The sequence below is a fragment of the Thalia democratica genome, chromosome 8 (genome assembly GCF_965202585.1).
Source record: "Thalia democratica chromosome 8, ktThaDemo2.hap1.1, whole genome shotgun sequence".
NCBI classification, from domain to species: Eukaryota; Metazoa; Chordata; class Thaliacea; order Salpida; family Salpidae; genus Thalia; species Thalia democratica.
Genome location: NC_139172.1, coordinates 53,166,627 through 53,180,967, shown reverse-complemented (window position 1 = coordinate 53,180,967; position 14,341 = coordinate 53,166,627). Strand labels below are relative to the sequence as shown.

The following is a 14,341-nucleotide window of genomic DNA, read 5'->3' as shown; positions in this document are numbered from 1 at the left end:
TTAGCTGTTGACGTATTTAGCAAGTTCATCTAAAAAGATTTTTAAATCATTTAGATTTAAAAATTACTTAAAGTTAAAAGTTATGTTAAAAAATAAAAAAAAAACGATTTTATGCCGCTTGTTTTATTCTAAACAAAAAAAGAAGAGTTAAAAAACTGTAAAAAATGTTTAACTCAGAAACATTTTCACAATGTTGATTGTAATTTAAATCTAATAAAATCTTAATCTCTTCTATGATCAAAACAAAAATATAATATTTTTTTTGATGTTTTAAAATTATAAGCTACTAAGAAGTATGAAGTGAGATAAATTTATCAGTACATAGTATAGTAAGTACTTAGAAAGCTAGAAAAAAAATATTTCCCACAGTAAATCAAAAAAGTGACATTCCAGCAAATTTACTATCAACTTCTTAACAATTGAAATTTATTGACAATAAAATCTTCGTAACTATTGAAATTTGTTGATGAAAAAATCTTACAAGTTAAATTTCAATTAAAATCTATTGTCAATTTAAATCAAAAAGATGACATTCCATGAATCATCATTCCATGAGTGAGTTAGAATTATTATTAGTACAGTAAGTATTTAGAAAGCTAAAACGAAAAAAATTAAAAATAATTTCCCACAATAAATCAAAAAAGAACAGTTCAAGGAAGCTTACTATCAATAGATTAAGCTTCTCAACTAATGAAATTTATTAATAAAAAAGTCATACAAGTTAAACTTCACGTATCACAATGGCAATAAAAAGTTAATCCTCGTTCAGTTAGGTTTATTTTGTTCGTTTGGCTTTGCTTACCTTGTATTCGTTGCACAGCAAATTTAAATTTAAAGCAAACAAATTCTGATTTATTTAAAGTGAAAAATTTTGGCTTTCTTAGGTATTGTTAAAAGATAGTATAAATTGTTGATAATAAATGGTAAAAAATACTCTTTAGTGTATGTTTTAGCTGAATCAGTTGTTGTATTCTTGAAAATTAAAATTAATCTTTTTTATATTAAAAATATTTTGCTAGAAAACACAGAAAAGTTTTACCAATTATTCAATATATATTAAAATTAATTCAAGAATTTAAATTTTATAAATATTTTCGCTCATGTATCATTAAGTAATACATCAAATATCAAAGAAATTACTCAAATTAAAAGTTAGTGAACTCAAATTACAATCCTTGAACAAGCAGTTATAATGAAAAAATGTTTGTATTATACTTATGCATCAATAAATTTTCATTATTATAAAAGAACTTTGAAAGTTATTATGTTTGCACTTGATCGCATAATAACACTTTATGAATCCCAAGAATTTTAAGTAGAAAATAAATCTTAAATATACTGTTTACGTTTGTATTAAGTTTTATTTAGTATTTGAGTTTTCATGTTAAGAATAACTAAAACAAAAGTATCAAATAATTAGTTTAATTATTGTTTCTAATTTATGGTTTTATTTTAGAGAGACGCTTAGTTTTCTGCAATTATATTTTTACCATTGTGACGTATTAAAAAGCCTTTTGATGTCGTCACAATACACGTTTCACAATTTATTAGTTCTTTCATTAAGATCGAAGGAAAAAAAGTGCGCTAAAGTGGTTAAGTTGTTTTATTAAAATTATGATTAGTTTTTGATATTAAATATTGTAAAAAATAATATCAGAGAGCTACTTAGTTTTTAAATAGAAATTTATACACAACATTTTTATTAATAAATAAAAACTTAATAAAAATATATATGCTAAACTTATTTTAAAGTTTTTTGTACTGCAATTTTTAATGTTTTACTCGAATATACAGATTTTAAAAAGTTTTTAACTAAACTTAATTTTTATTTGCATTATAAATCCATTGACTAAAAATTTCAGCCAATAGGCACTACGAACTTATAGTAGTAGGATAATTAGATTATATAATCTTCAAAACAAACTCCTGTGACTTTTTAGTTATGCCAATGATTGCACTTTTGTTCCTTTGTTTTACAGTCGAATTCACAGAGGCATTTACACAAGGGTTATTGTCTATCCTAATTAGTGCAGGCTAATATATGGCTGTAGTCTACATGTCTTTTTGTTATTGTATATTCTACCTCCCTTAAATCACTCAATGAAAAAGAACACCCAATACACAAAGGGTTAAGCCTGTTATGTGTGCATGGAAAATTGTGTTTGCAAAATCGTTGAGTGCTTGATAAACTTAAAACTTAGTTTTTGTTTGTATGAGATTGTAAATTTGTTGTGTTTTATGTGAAGAAATACTAAATAACCGTTTTGTTTGGAAATTTATGAAACGTTTTATACTGTTTTGAATGTTAAACAATCAGTCAGCCGTGTATTAACATCTGAATAACAATACAATAAATATAATCGGAAACAACTGTCGAATCACAAAAGAAAAATATTTCGACTTACACAAGGGTTTTTGTTTCTAATTGTTAGTATTCAGTAGCAGATCGTTGTTAACAAATACAAGAGTGGTACAAATCTGTCTGGGTTATCGTGTATTCAATTGCAAAACGCTCATAAACCACTCTTACAATGAAGCGAAGTATGTTGTCCTTCTAACGAAATTCTTGAGTGCTAATTCAATTAGGACGTCCTCTTTTTCGTTCTCATGAAATTGTATACTCGCTTTGGTTTTTGAAACCATGGAAACGAGGAGTTTTTCTTAAGTTGTTTTTTTGAAAAACTTGGTTTTTAATCCTTGAGGTATTTCTTTAAACAGAAGAAATTTATTTTTTAAATTACAAAAGTATTAAAAAACGCAAGGACAAAACAAAGTATAACATGTTTTTGAGTTATTTGTTTTTTCATTTTACATTTAATTAGTCTTAATCTTGTGATTGTAAAAGGTTGTTTAAAAATATCACCAAATAACCACTAATATAAAAATATAAAATGATTAAAAATAACTTTAGATACACTAGAATAAGTTTGAGTTCTTTTTTTATGTAATTTAATAACTTAAAAATCTTATATAGCTCTCATATATTTAATGTTTTTGCGTGAAGATACCATTTTTAATACAATTATTTACGGTTAAAAACAAATTTAATAAACTTTTCAAAATACTCAAAAAGAGTTAAGGAATATTGTATAAAACTTTTATATAATGTATATGTACAATTTTTTTGTAATTCACTATAGTGGTATAGTCACGAATTGTTGTGTTTTTAACTAATTATTTTGAAAAACTAATTCTTCATAGTGCATCTTTTTAAAGTATTTGTTTCAAACCGAAAAGGACTAGCACTTGTTATTTTAAAATCTAATTCACAATTTGTTTTTGTTAAATATTTATTTATTTTTCAAAATATGTTATTTTGTATTGTATTAAGGAAGTGCCTGACAAAACAATATAAAAACATAAGCATCATATAAACGATGTTTATTTATACTAACCTAACATAATGGTTTGCATAATAACGGACTCTGCTTATGAAAACATCCTTTCCTCGATCAAACGATTCGGTCAACGATATAAACTCAAACGGTTAAAAAATAATACATGACTCAAAATATTTAAATTTTCGGTTTTCAGTTTGATTTAAGTAACTTAAGCTTACTTTTGTCAATTTTGAAAGCCAATAGTTGCAAGGTTGAAAAAAAAATTACAAAGATCTTTTATTTTAGCTTTAAATTTTCGATTATACTAACCAAACGCTTAAATGATTTTCGTTGCTTTTCCACAGTCTGTTTTAAGTTTACTATTAAGTATGTTAGCTTACTAGTTCAAAGTTTTCTGAAATTCTAATAAGCTTTTATAGGAATACATCACTAATAACTACGGCTTAACTTTTTAGTTTTGGGAAAGTATTTTATTTGTACAATTACTTTTGCTAGCCTGGAACCTAATAGCATGGAACCTAAACTTACAAGTATAACCTTTAGGTCAATATATGTAAAAAATACGTTAGAAGGTCAGAATAAGGTCAATAGCTATAAGTCAATAGGTCAATATATCCTTTTATTCTTGATATACTTTTTTATGTTTGCTAATAGTGATCTAACTTATTAATAAGAATTACCTGTTCTTACTAAATTAAAACTTAAAACTAACATCTGATAAAGACTTTGAAGTAGCTTAATTAAACTGTATAGCACAAAAAAAATACGTTAGTAAGCTTTTAAAAAAATTTAAACTTTACAAAACTTATGAATAAGCTTTTGAAAATAGTCCAGTTAGAGTTATATTTTTTAGTTACATGTTATTTTTTGATAATTTTTATGTTTACTGAAACAACAAAAAATGTGAAGCGAATATTTAGAAAAAATAAAAACGTCAGTAAGTTCTAACAGTTTTCTTGCCTCAAACATTTTTTTGTTATCCTTTTACTTAAAAAAAGACTTTATTTTTGTGTAGTCTCAAACACTAGACTTAATAAAAATTAAAAACATTTTACTACTTTTTTAGGGTAAGTAGTGTTATTCGTGTTACAACTGTCAAAAGTTTTATTATAACCCATGTTATGTAAGAGCTCTTTGTATAAAAGTATTACTGTTTCGTGAATGCTAAAAGGTTTTTTTTATGAACTCAAAAAGTTTTCAAAATCTTTTGTTACTACCTCTCTTGTTATTTGTGCTACTATATGTCAAGTATGTTTGCACAGAGCTTTTTGAAAAGTGCTCAGAATGGTCGTTAGCGTTGTAATTTTACTACAATAAACTCAACAAAAGTTGCAAAAAATTGCATACTTGTACAGCGAAACATTTTTGAGTTCTTCCGAATGCTTTGTAATGACCTATTTATAGACGCCACAAAATTGTTTTTGGCGCAGTAATCTTTTAGATCACTTAACAGTAGTAGGGCTATATAACACTTAAGTATTTAATATAACAATCTCTTATTGAAATTTTGTTAAGTAGTTACTTTATGATTTATTACTTGAGTAAGAACTTTTTTATATGATAAGTAAAAAAAAGATCTAGCAAAACTGCTTAACAACTAGTTTTATATGAACTTTAACTTAAATTAAAATTTTCACAGGTTTTCTTGTTTAACTGTAATTTGTTCTTGATTAACAAATCCTATAATTGTTTTATTCAGTTTAAATGTGTAAATTCATTTTTAGGTTATAAATAGTTTAAACACCTGTTAATTAAAGATTACGAAAACAATATTTAAGTTTTAGTTTTATTTTTAATAAAAAAAAACGAAATAAAATAAAGCGATAAAACAAACATGAAATGCAGCAATAAAATGACTTTAATTTCCAAATATATCTTTAATTTTAAGCGGTTTAAAAAAACTTAAGTTTAAGAGTATATCAGTTTATGTCTTTATTAATAATTACGACCAAAAGCCAAGTTAGTTTTAAAAACTGGTATAGCTGTTTTAAATATATGAACATCTTTAAACAAAGACTGTATAAATCAATTTTAAAACATGTAATACAAAACAAATCTAGAATTTTCAAATGAAAATTAAGTTTAAATTTTATTTATTAAGAGGTTAAACACTTACTGAAAACACAAAATCAATTGAAAAAAACCTTTAACACAAAGTTTCTTTAACTAAAAAGGCACTTATTAAAGCCATGTCTGTTTAATATTAGAATTCTAAAAAGAGTTAGCATTAATTTAAGCAGCTAAAGTTAATTAACATGTGTATTCACTTTATAAAGAGTAATTTAATGTTTTTTGTGAGAAGTGTAAATTAAAAATGATTGTGAAAAGCATAATTCTATCTCAGCATAATTCTATCTATTTCTAAACAATGTGTGTGTTCATTTAAAGGTATTTAATTATTTTAATCATTAAAAAATATTAATTACTATTTAAAAATTGTAAATTTGATGTTTAAATTCAACACATTTTAAATTAAAAAAAAAAAAAATTAAAACAATTACTTTCAACAATTTTATATTTAACTATTAAAACGTGCAAACTTTTCGATATATTCTGTTAAAAGTAAAAACTCTTTCGAAAATATTATTTAACATTAAACATAACTGTGTCAACTTTGTTAAAAAAAAAATACATGTAGCTTGACTTAAAATGTAAAAGTTAAAAAAGGTTAGTTATTATCAACGTAAGATAAAAATTAAAAACAAAAAACATATCAATAATAGTTTGACTTTATACAATTTAGCCTTCGTTGTAGCTACAACCTTTTTCCTTAAAATGGTCAAAATAAAAAAACGAACAAAATCATTCTAAACAGTTATGGGACGGTCTGCTCACAATCTCCTGTTAATTTCCACCGAGGTATTATCACGTCACAAGCAACTTCACTATGACGTCACACCATATACTCGGGCATGCTTTCGAGTATGACGGACCTACGGGACTTGGGCAGGCTGAAGAAGGATCCCGAGGACATTTTCTCATCACTGGGTGTCGTGGATGCCGAGGATTGTGACGTCACTGACTTCTTCGGCGCGGGTTTCTCGTTTTCGATGTTCTCCTGAAAAATTTTTAATTGTTTTATGCATAGTATTACGTATTGCTTAGTTTTCAAATGAGCATTAGAGTTTAAGATAAAACTTTTCTAAATGTGTTTGTTTAAACGTTTAGCTGATAAATGAAGTCTCAAAACTCAAACACTTCAGTTACTCTTCTTAATATATTTTATTATTTTAAATTTGATATCAAGTGCTCATTGAATTTAAGTTTAGATTAAAAAACATTTGAATTATTCAAAAACAAACTAACCGAGCTCTGTTCTTGTTTTACAACTTTAACGACATTTTCGTGAACTTCGCTCTTCTTTGGCGTGTCCTCTGTGATTTCGGACAAGTTTTCCAAGCTCTTCATTGAAGTGAGCCGTTGAGGCGCTTCATCCGAAGAGTCTTTTATGACGTCACAACGAGACTCTTGCGCCACGCCACAATGCGGTTGTTCAGTTACGTCATAATGGTCACTTTCCACTCGTGAAGTGGTGCTTAACGCTTCTGACTCATTTCTGATTTAAAAAATTTTGATAAAAAAAAGACTCAATGAAATTTAAATTGAAAATGAATTGGTCAACTTTTTTTTTTAATATAACTTTTTAAGTTCCTAAGCTCCTATCACTTACTTTAAAGCAAATCAGTTATATATTTAGAAAGGTTTCTAGATTTTATTTTTTTATATTTTAAAATCCATAAAGCAACTATAATTTATTTGTTAACAAACTAGACTTAAGTCAAACTTGTTTTCATGCGTTTAAAAACTTTGAAAAAAGACTTTAAGTGAAGTGAATTATTATTTACATAAATCTTAATGCATAAAAAAGTTTTGAAAATATCTGATAATGACCTTATAGTAATATACTTATTTAAAGAAAAGTTTATGGGATTATTGTAATTTACTTAAAATAAGTTAATCAGTTTTGCTTATATGTTAAATATTTTTTAGCAACAAATTAAACTTTGTGCTGCAATTTTCAAACAAAACAAATGTGTATCAATAGTAGAATTTTCGAAAAAGCAGCAACAGTTTAGTTTCAAAAGTACAAAATACTAACTCTGCATCTTCAACTTTCACATGAATATCTTCACAGCTCTTTGATACGTCATTAACAGCATTAACTGCTACGTCACAACCAGAAGAATTACTTGTTACGTCACAATTATGTTTCCCGCTGCTTTCTGCCACTTCTGCGGTTTCTGTGATGTTTTCATTTAAGTAAAATATGAATGATTTCTTTTTTATGCTGTATTAAATTTTAGAAAAAAAAATATTGTTTTTAGTATTGTATATATTTTAAAATATACAACAAGCTCTCAGCATTTTTATAATACAACAAAAATAAAACTTGTATTTTGTCAGTTATTATCTTTTTTTTTTGTAAGGAATACTTAAGTTTTACGCAAATAAGCTAAGGAGAAATCACAACCGTTCATCATTATTTCTTGTTTGCTAAAATAGCATAAATTACACTCTAAAACGGCAATTTAAGAATTAAAACTTGAAACAACCCAAATTAATTTAAAACTTTATGAGTAATTTTTTTAGTATTTTTAGTCATTTGTTTATGCAGTAATCGTCATTTAAAAAAAAAATTAAGTATTTGTTTATTTTAGTAAAGTAAATACAATCAGAACTAGTTAAGGTTTCATATTATTTGCATTTAAAAATATTAATTTTTTTTTACAAAAAAACATTTACTAACCTTCAATTTCAACATTCTCTTTTAATTCTTCTTTTTTATTGGGTTCTCCACTCATATCTACTACTAACTGACATTTCACAATTTCATCAATTCCATCGACTATTTCGTTTATTTCTCTATCATCTTCTACAATAAATTGATTTTGTTTACGTCGTACAAAACTTTAAATCTTACAAAATTCAGGCAGTTATGAGTTTATAAAACAATTCGATGAATTTTCATAAAGTTATGAAAACACTTATTATCTTAAAACATAATGTTTAACTAATGATAATCAAAGTCGTGTTTTTTTATGGTTATACTCATTAAAAATTGCTAAAAAGTTTTTAAAAAGAGCTTTAAGATGTTCTGGGTTTTTAAAAGCTGTTTATATGTATATAAGCTTACGTAGAGCACGCTATACTTTACAAAAAAAGACTAAACCATCAACCTTCACTCGCAGCTTCTTCATTCTTGCCCTCATCATCAGTTGTGTAAGGAGGTGGGCTTTCATCGTTGGGGCTTTTTGCGTGAGAGCTTTCTTCTTTACTGTTATCAGTATCAGGAAGTTCTTCTTCGTTACTCGGGTTCGAATCCTTGTCTGTCTCGGTTCTTGTTTCTTGAACAACGTAGCTTCCCGAATCGACAGAGCCTGAAAAAAATTTATGAAAACTAAGTAATATTAAAAATATTATATCAAATTACGTTAATAATGTACATGCTTAAATCTAAATGTTTATATATATATATGTTGTATAAATTCTAAACTACTAAAACGTGTTCTATTGTAAATAATTTTAAGTTATTTAATAGTTTGTGAATCATATTAGAAATAGTAGTGCCAAACAACTTATATCAAAACGACAAAACAATTTTATAAAAAAAAAAAAAAAAAAACTGACAATCAAATCTGCTGGACTCGGACCTGATCATTGACTCCCTGATCGAACCCTCTGTTACGTCATCAGTGGTCACGTCGTTTTCTGTGACGTCATCGTTCTTGTTGCTCTCGATACCGGAAGTGTGGCTCGACCCGCCTCGTGACGTGATCATGACGTCATCGTCGGCTGTTTTCGTCGTCGCCTCGTCAGATTCTGAAGTTTTTAAGTTAAATACTTTAGTAAGGAGATTTGTGTAATAAAACTTCATAAAAAATATTAATAAACAAAGACTGTTTAAGAACGGTGTACTTTATAAATCTACTAAATTATTATATATAACTCCTAGATTGACTTACTCATCAAATATCAGATGAACAAACATTTTGTAGTCAAGCCAACCTAGCTTAAGCGACTAGACTTTTATCTAATTTGTTTTGAACTTAAAACTGTTTTTTAATAAAGAGCTTAAGCATATTTGAAAACAAATAGTTAAAATCAAAAAGTATTCAAACCTTCTTTTTGCTTGTTCTTTTCTTTGTTCCTCAAGTTAATTCCGCTTTTTCTCAGGTTGGCCACCCTGATTTCCTTCTCCTTACCGTCAGGGTCGATCCCGTAAATGTAAGAAACTCTGAAGTCTGGGCGGGCTGTTTGTAAATAAAATATATTTGAAAAGTTTTCGAAAACAATTTACTTTAAATTTTTAAGATACGGTTAATTTTATGTACCAATTTATTGCTAATAATTGAAACAGTTTATTGAGCAATGCTTTCAAAATTTAACTAATTTCTTTTTTCAAAACAAAACAAATACTCCCGAAAATAAATTAACCGAAGAAAATACGAGTAAACTAAAGAAACAATTATTATAAAACTAATCAAATTAGTCATAAATTTATTTTTGTACAGAAACTCATATAAATATTTATATATATACTTTTGCTCTGTTTCGATGAAAGTAATAAGAATTCTTAGATATTTTTATTTTCATTTAGATAAAGTTAGAGTAAAAAATTACCATAATCTTGAATTAACTTGTTCATACGGAGTATAACAAAACGTGTCCAAACTGATAATTATAATAAAACTAAACTTGTTATAAAACAATACAACTATGTATTTAAACATATTATTAACCTCAGAATACTACGTCTCAAGGTTGCTAGTAAGTCAGTAATTTATATAATTTAGACCAGAAAACTAGCAAAATCTTTCAAGTTGCAGATAACTCAGTTATTTCATATAAATTATAAAACAGATAAAAGAACCACGCCTGCTTAAATGGAAATAAATTTGTTATGAGTCAAAACGATTACTTTAAAAAAGTTGACATATGTACTGTTTTTAATATGAGTAATAAAACCAGTTCAAAATAAACTCGAAAATTGTAATGTTTAGATTATTTATCAAATGAAGAACTGTAAAATTAGTTTCAAAATGGTTAAAAAATGCCTAAAATATTTAATAAATTAAAAATATAATTAACGAATAATATAGTATTTTAGTGAGTCATAGTAATTAAAAGAAATTAATCAAAGAAAGTATTTGAATGCATTAGTTTTAAGTTAATGTTTTCAAAGTTCATAATGTAAATAACAAACAACTTTTTTTTATGTAAAACTGATAATTTTTTATAATTGACAAATATATCTATTTAAAGTAATTCAATAAATACGAATATCTAAGAAAACAAAAGTAAATTCTAAAAAAGGCAACTTTAAGTTGTATATAACATTTTAAGTAACAAAGGGTTATAAATAAAATAAAAGTCTTCTAATGGGTTCCCTAAGACGATTATAAACTTAAGTATTAGCAAAAACAACAAAATGTTTAATAGTTACAGACCTAAAACTAAATCTTAATTTATTACTTGTTAGGATTGTACAAACATTTGAAAAATTATAAACTTTAAAAGCAAATCATTTATAATTATGCAGTTTTAAAGCATAAGCTCACAGAAAGGGCAAAAGTTTTCTATCCTTAAACCAACAAGTAATTAGAAAAGTAAACATTCAACTCAAAGCTGTTTGCACAGAAATACTCAATGTGATTTTTTACGAGTGCCTCTCATTCAGAACTGATTTAGATTTATTACATAAATTGTTCTGAGATTAGTGTCAAATTGCGATTTACTGTCGAGAAACATCGTAAGTTTTTAAAACAACACAATGGTTATGTAATTGAGAAAATTTTTTAAAAAATATTCGAATATTAAATAATTTTTATTGATATATTAAGCTACTGTAGTTTTGTTTATTATTTGCAATGTTTAGAAAACTTTAAGAATAAAATGTAAAAAGTTGATTATTTTTTTTAAACAAAGTTTTTAGCTATATTAAAAACTTGTTTCTATTTGCAGATATCAATAAAATAAACTTAATATAAATTTAATACCTTTGTAATACCTTTTTGAAATAAATCTTTTTAGAACGTTATCTTTACCTCACACGTCATTTAAAACTCCAAACTAAAAATATATTTTCAAAATGCAATAAAAAACCACAAAAAAAATAATAAAAGGGAGTTGAAAATTTGTTTGTGCTTGAAACTTTAAACAAAAAGCCGTTTTGTATAGATGTTTATAAATATTTATGTTGTCATAATGCCAAATGCAGTCGTTCTTAAATTATTGTGTTAGTGGGTCAAAATTTACGTCTGAGCTAGAAAAAAAACAACATGTAACTATACAGCTCATACAAGTTTGAAAAATTATTACATATAATTTTATAAAAAAAAAGAGGAATTATTTTGAATTCTTATAAAATAGAGATTTTGATATTTAATTTTACAAAGTACTGAAAAACTTGTTATCTATCTAATCACCAAAATTTATTTTTATAAGGGTTAATATTGTACATTTAATTTATAAAAGTAATTGTCAAACAAATAAGCTCTAGATTAAAGAACACTATAAAGTGCAGAAAACTACTTCAGCAATATAAAATAGTTTAAAGATGTTTAAAAAGGTTCTAAAAACAGATGTGGTTAAGGTTAGTTTGAATTTTTATCTTTTGACTTAATTATTTGCTATTGATACTAAAAAAGAATTTAAAGCTATGAAAGCTTTAGTTTAAAATAAATACAAAACTTTATTTTGATTTCAGTTGTTTGTTTATTTCTACTCATATTAAGATCTGAATTTTAAGCTAAATGTTTTTACTTTTGAAAAAATCTAAACTAAAAAAAATCTTTTAAAAAAATCAATCGTACAGTAAAGTATGTAAAAAATTATTTATTATATGTTAAAACTGTTTTACCAAGCTGTTAAACATAGTTTTACCATAAACTAATTAATTAAAAAAAAATTTGATTTAAGTCTTATTAATAGATAGATGTTTTTCAACTAAACATTTTAAAACACGATCGATTACCAATACTGATTACAAAATCAAATTAAAAAATCTAAAAGCTTGGAAATGTCATACATATGTTTTTTTAATTAAAATATTACGTAACGAAACTTAATTGAATTCTAAAACATTAAAAAAGCACGTATGTTTTCAAGCAGTAAAGTAAAAGTATAGTTTTTAAATTTTGTCAAAATTTTTTTTGATCTTAGATCAAATACAGACAATAATTTAAGTTTATCAAAAAAAATCATTTTTAAATAATAAAATTAGAAATTTGAATATGAAATTAAGACAGGAGTATGGTGTATAACAACATAAAAGTATTATTTTATAAGATATTAATGTCCAAAAAAAGCTTTTTACTTAAATATCTCTCACTAAAAACAAGATAAAGATAGGAAATATCCCATTTAGCACCTGTTTTCACCTCAAAATTCTCATTTGAAAGCTTTTAATTAAATTTAAATAACTAGAAACAAGCAGACCGTGAAATTAAAGCACAAAACTTAACTCTTTGCAACATTCTAAGAAATCTCAGTGTACATTTTTCTACAAAAACTTTTTACCATACTTTCTTACAAGCTTTTTTGTATATATGAATCTAGTGCTATCAATATCTAAAAAGTTTGAAGACTTATGAAAACTTAGTTAAACACTTTACTACTTTTTCGTTTGTAATGTTTTTTTTGTTAGTTAAAACTGCAATTATCAGCTTAGTTAAACTAAAGCATATATTCAGTTAAACTTTATTATTTTGAAAAAATCTTCAAAGTTAAGCTGCCAATGTTAAAGGCAATCTGGTAAACAAAAAATAACACTTAATGCTTCAAGCGTCAGTTAATAAACATTAAAGATTACAACCTGCTTTTACGATTAGAAACAACTTCGTCATCAATTAAGAATAACAAAGAAACTAAATTGTCTAAAATTAAGAAAAATGATATTTAACTTAACTTTAGCTGAAAGACTAATAATCTATGAGTAAACGAAAAGTCAATTTCAAAAACATTATAGACAACAAAATATTTATCAATGTTAAAAATAATGGAGTTTTTTAAAAAATTCACTAACGTTTAAACATTTAAAATATAACATAAAGTATAAAACAATAAATGAAAATTTGTTAACTGTTATAATTAATTTAGCTAGTTTTCATACTTTCACAGTTACAACCGTTTGTAGTTGAAGTATTTTAAAGTTTTCTATAAAATAATGTTGCAACATAATACTTTAATAAATGTTTGCAGCCTTAAAGCTGTGGTCAAATAAATTAACCAATCAGATTGAAGATAGAAAAATTTCACGAATATTTAGCTCGGAGGCATTTTCTAGCCATGCTCTAGTGATTATTAAGAAGAATTCTATTTTTAAAAGTTTTTCTAATGCTCCTACACAAAGTGCTTTTTGAAAGGTGTTAAACATGGTATTTAGTTTTGAATTAAAGTGAGTTTAAATATAAATTTCAAATAGCTTTACCGTTGTTGGGCTTAAGCACATTATTTGTAAAATTTACTATATTTAACAGTACATTATTGTTCGCAGTAAATTTAATGTTTTCTTAATTTATTATATACAACAAAAAATATGATGTTATGGTTTTATTGGTTAAATACGTTTTTTAGAGATTTTTTTTATCTCCAGAACATTTTGTAAAAATATTAGAAATAGTTAGTTAACGTATTTACTTTCTAACTAGTTAAAAATTTTATATAACGTTTATAAAATACATAACAACATGTAATCTATCAAAATTTAATAGTGATAAATTGCAGTTTTAATTAAAAATTTAACTTTTAGATGAACTGACTATTTATTTATCAAATATTAACTTAATTATTTTTTGAGGTGTTAAGTTCTAAAACCTTGGCGTCTTTAATAACACTGATTAATTTAATTCAATAATCATTGCATATGTTAGTTTAATGAAGAATTTTATGTAATAACCAATACCGAACGTTTTAAACAACCTATAAACAAGCTTGCTATTTAAATAGCACACTTTTTAGAACGTGAAACCTCAAAAAGCAATTAAGGTATGATAAATTGA

General features: G+C 25.2%; 1 protein-coding gene across 1 annotated transcript in view; it reads right to left on the bottom strand.

The window, feature by feature from the left end:
• Positions 1 to 5,718: 5,718 nt before the first annotated feature.
• The window catches only part of LOC145842428 (uncharacterized), a 28,510-nt gene continuing 19,887 nt past the window's right edge, over positions 5,719 to 14,341 (bottom strand). Inside the window, exons 9-15 of the mRNA XM_082949872.1 lie at positions 9,461 to 9,592; positions 8,970 to 9,161; positions 8,519 to 8,719; positions 8,089 to 8,214; positions 7,441 to 7,582; positions 6,648 to 6,897; positions 5,719 to 6,399 (exon numbers count right to left, since the gene is read on the bottom strand). Coding sequence (XP_082805998.1) covers positions 6,235 to 6,399; positions 6,648 to 6,897; positions 7,441 to 7,582; positions 8,089 to 8,214; positions 8,519 to 8,719; positions 8,970 to 9,161; positions 9,461 to 9,592 — 1,208 coding nt within the window. The 3' untranslated portion in view covers positions 5,719 to 6,234. The remainder of the gene's footprint in view (positions 6,400 to 6,647; positions 6,898 to 7,440; positions 7,583 to 8,088; positions 8,215 to 8,518; positions 8,720 to 8,969; positions 9,162 to 9,460; positions 9,593 to 14,341) is intronic.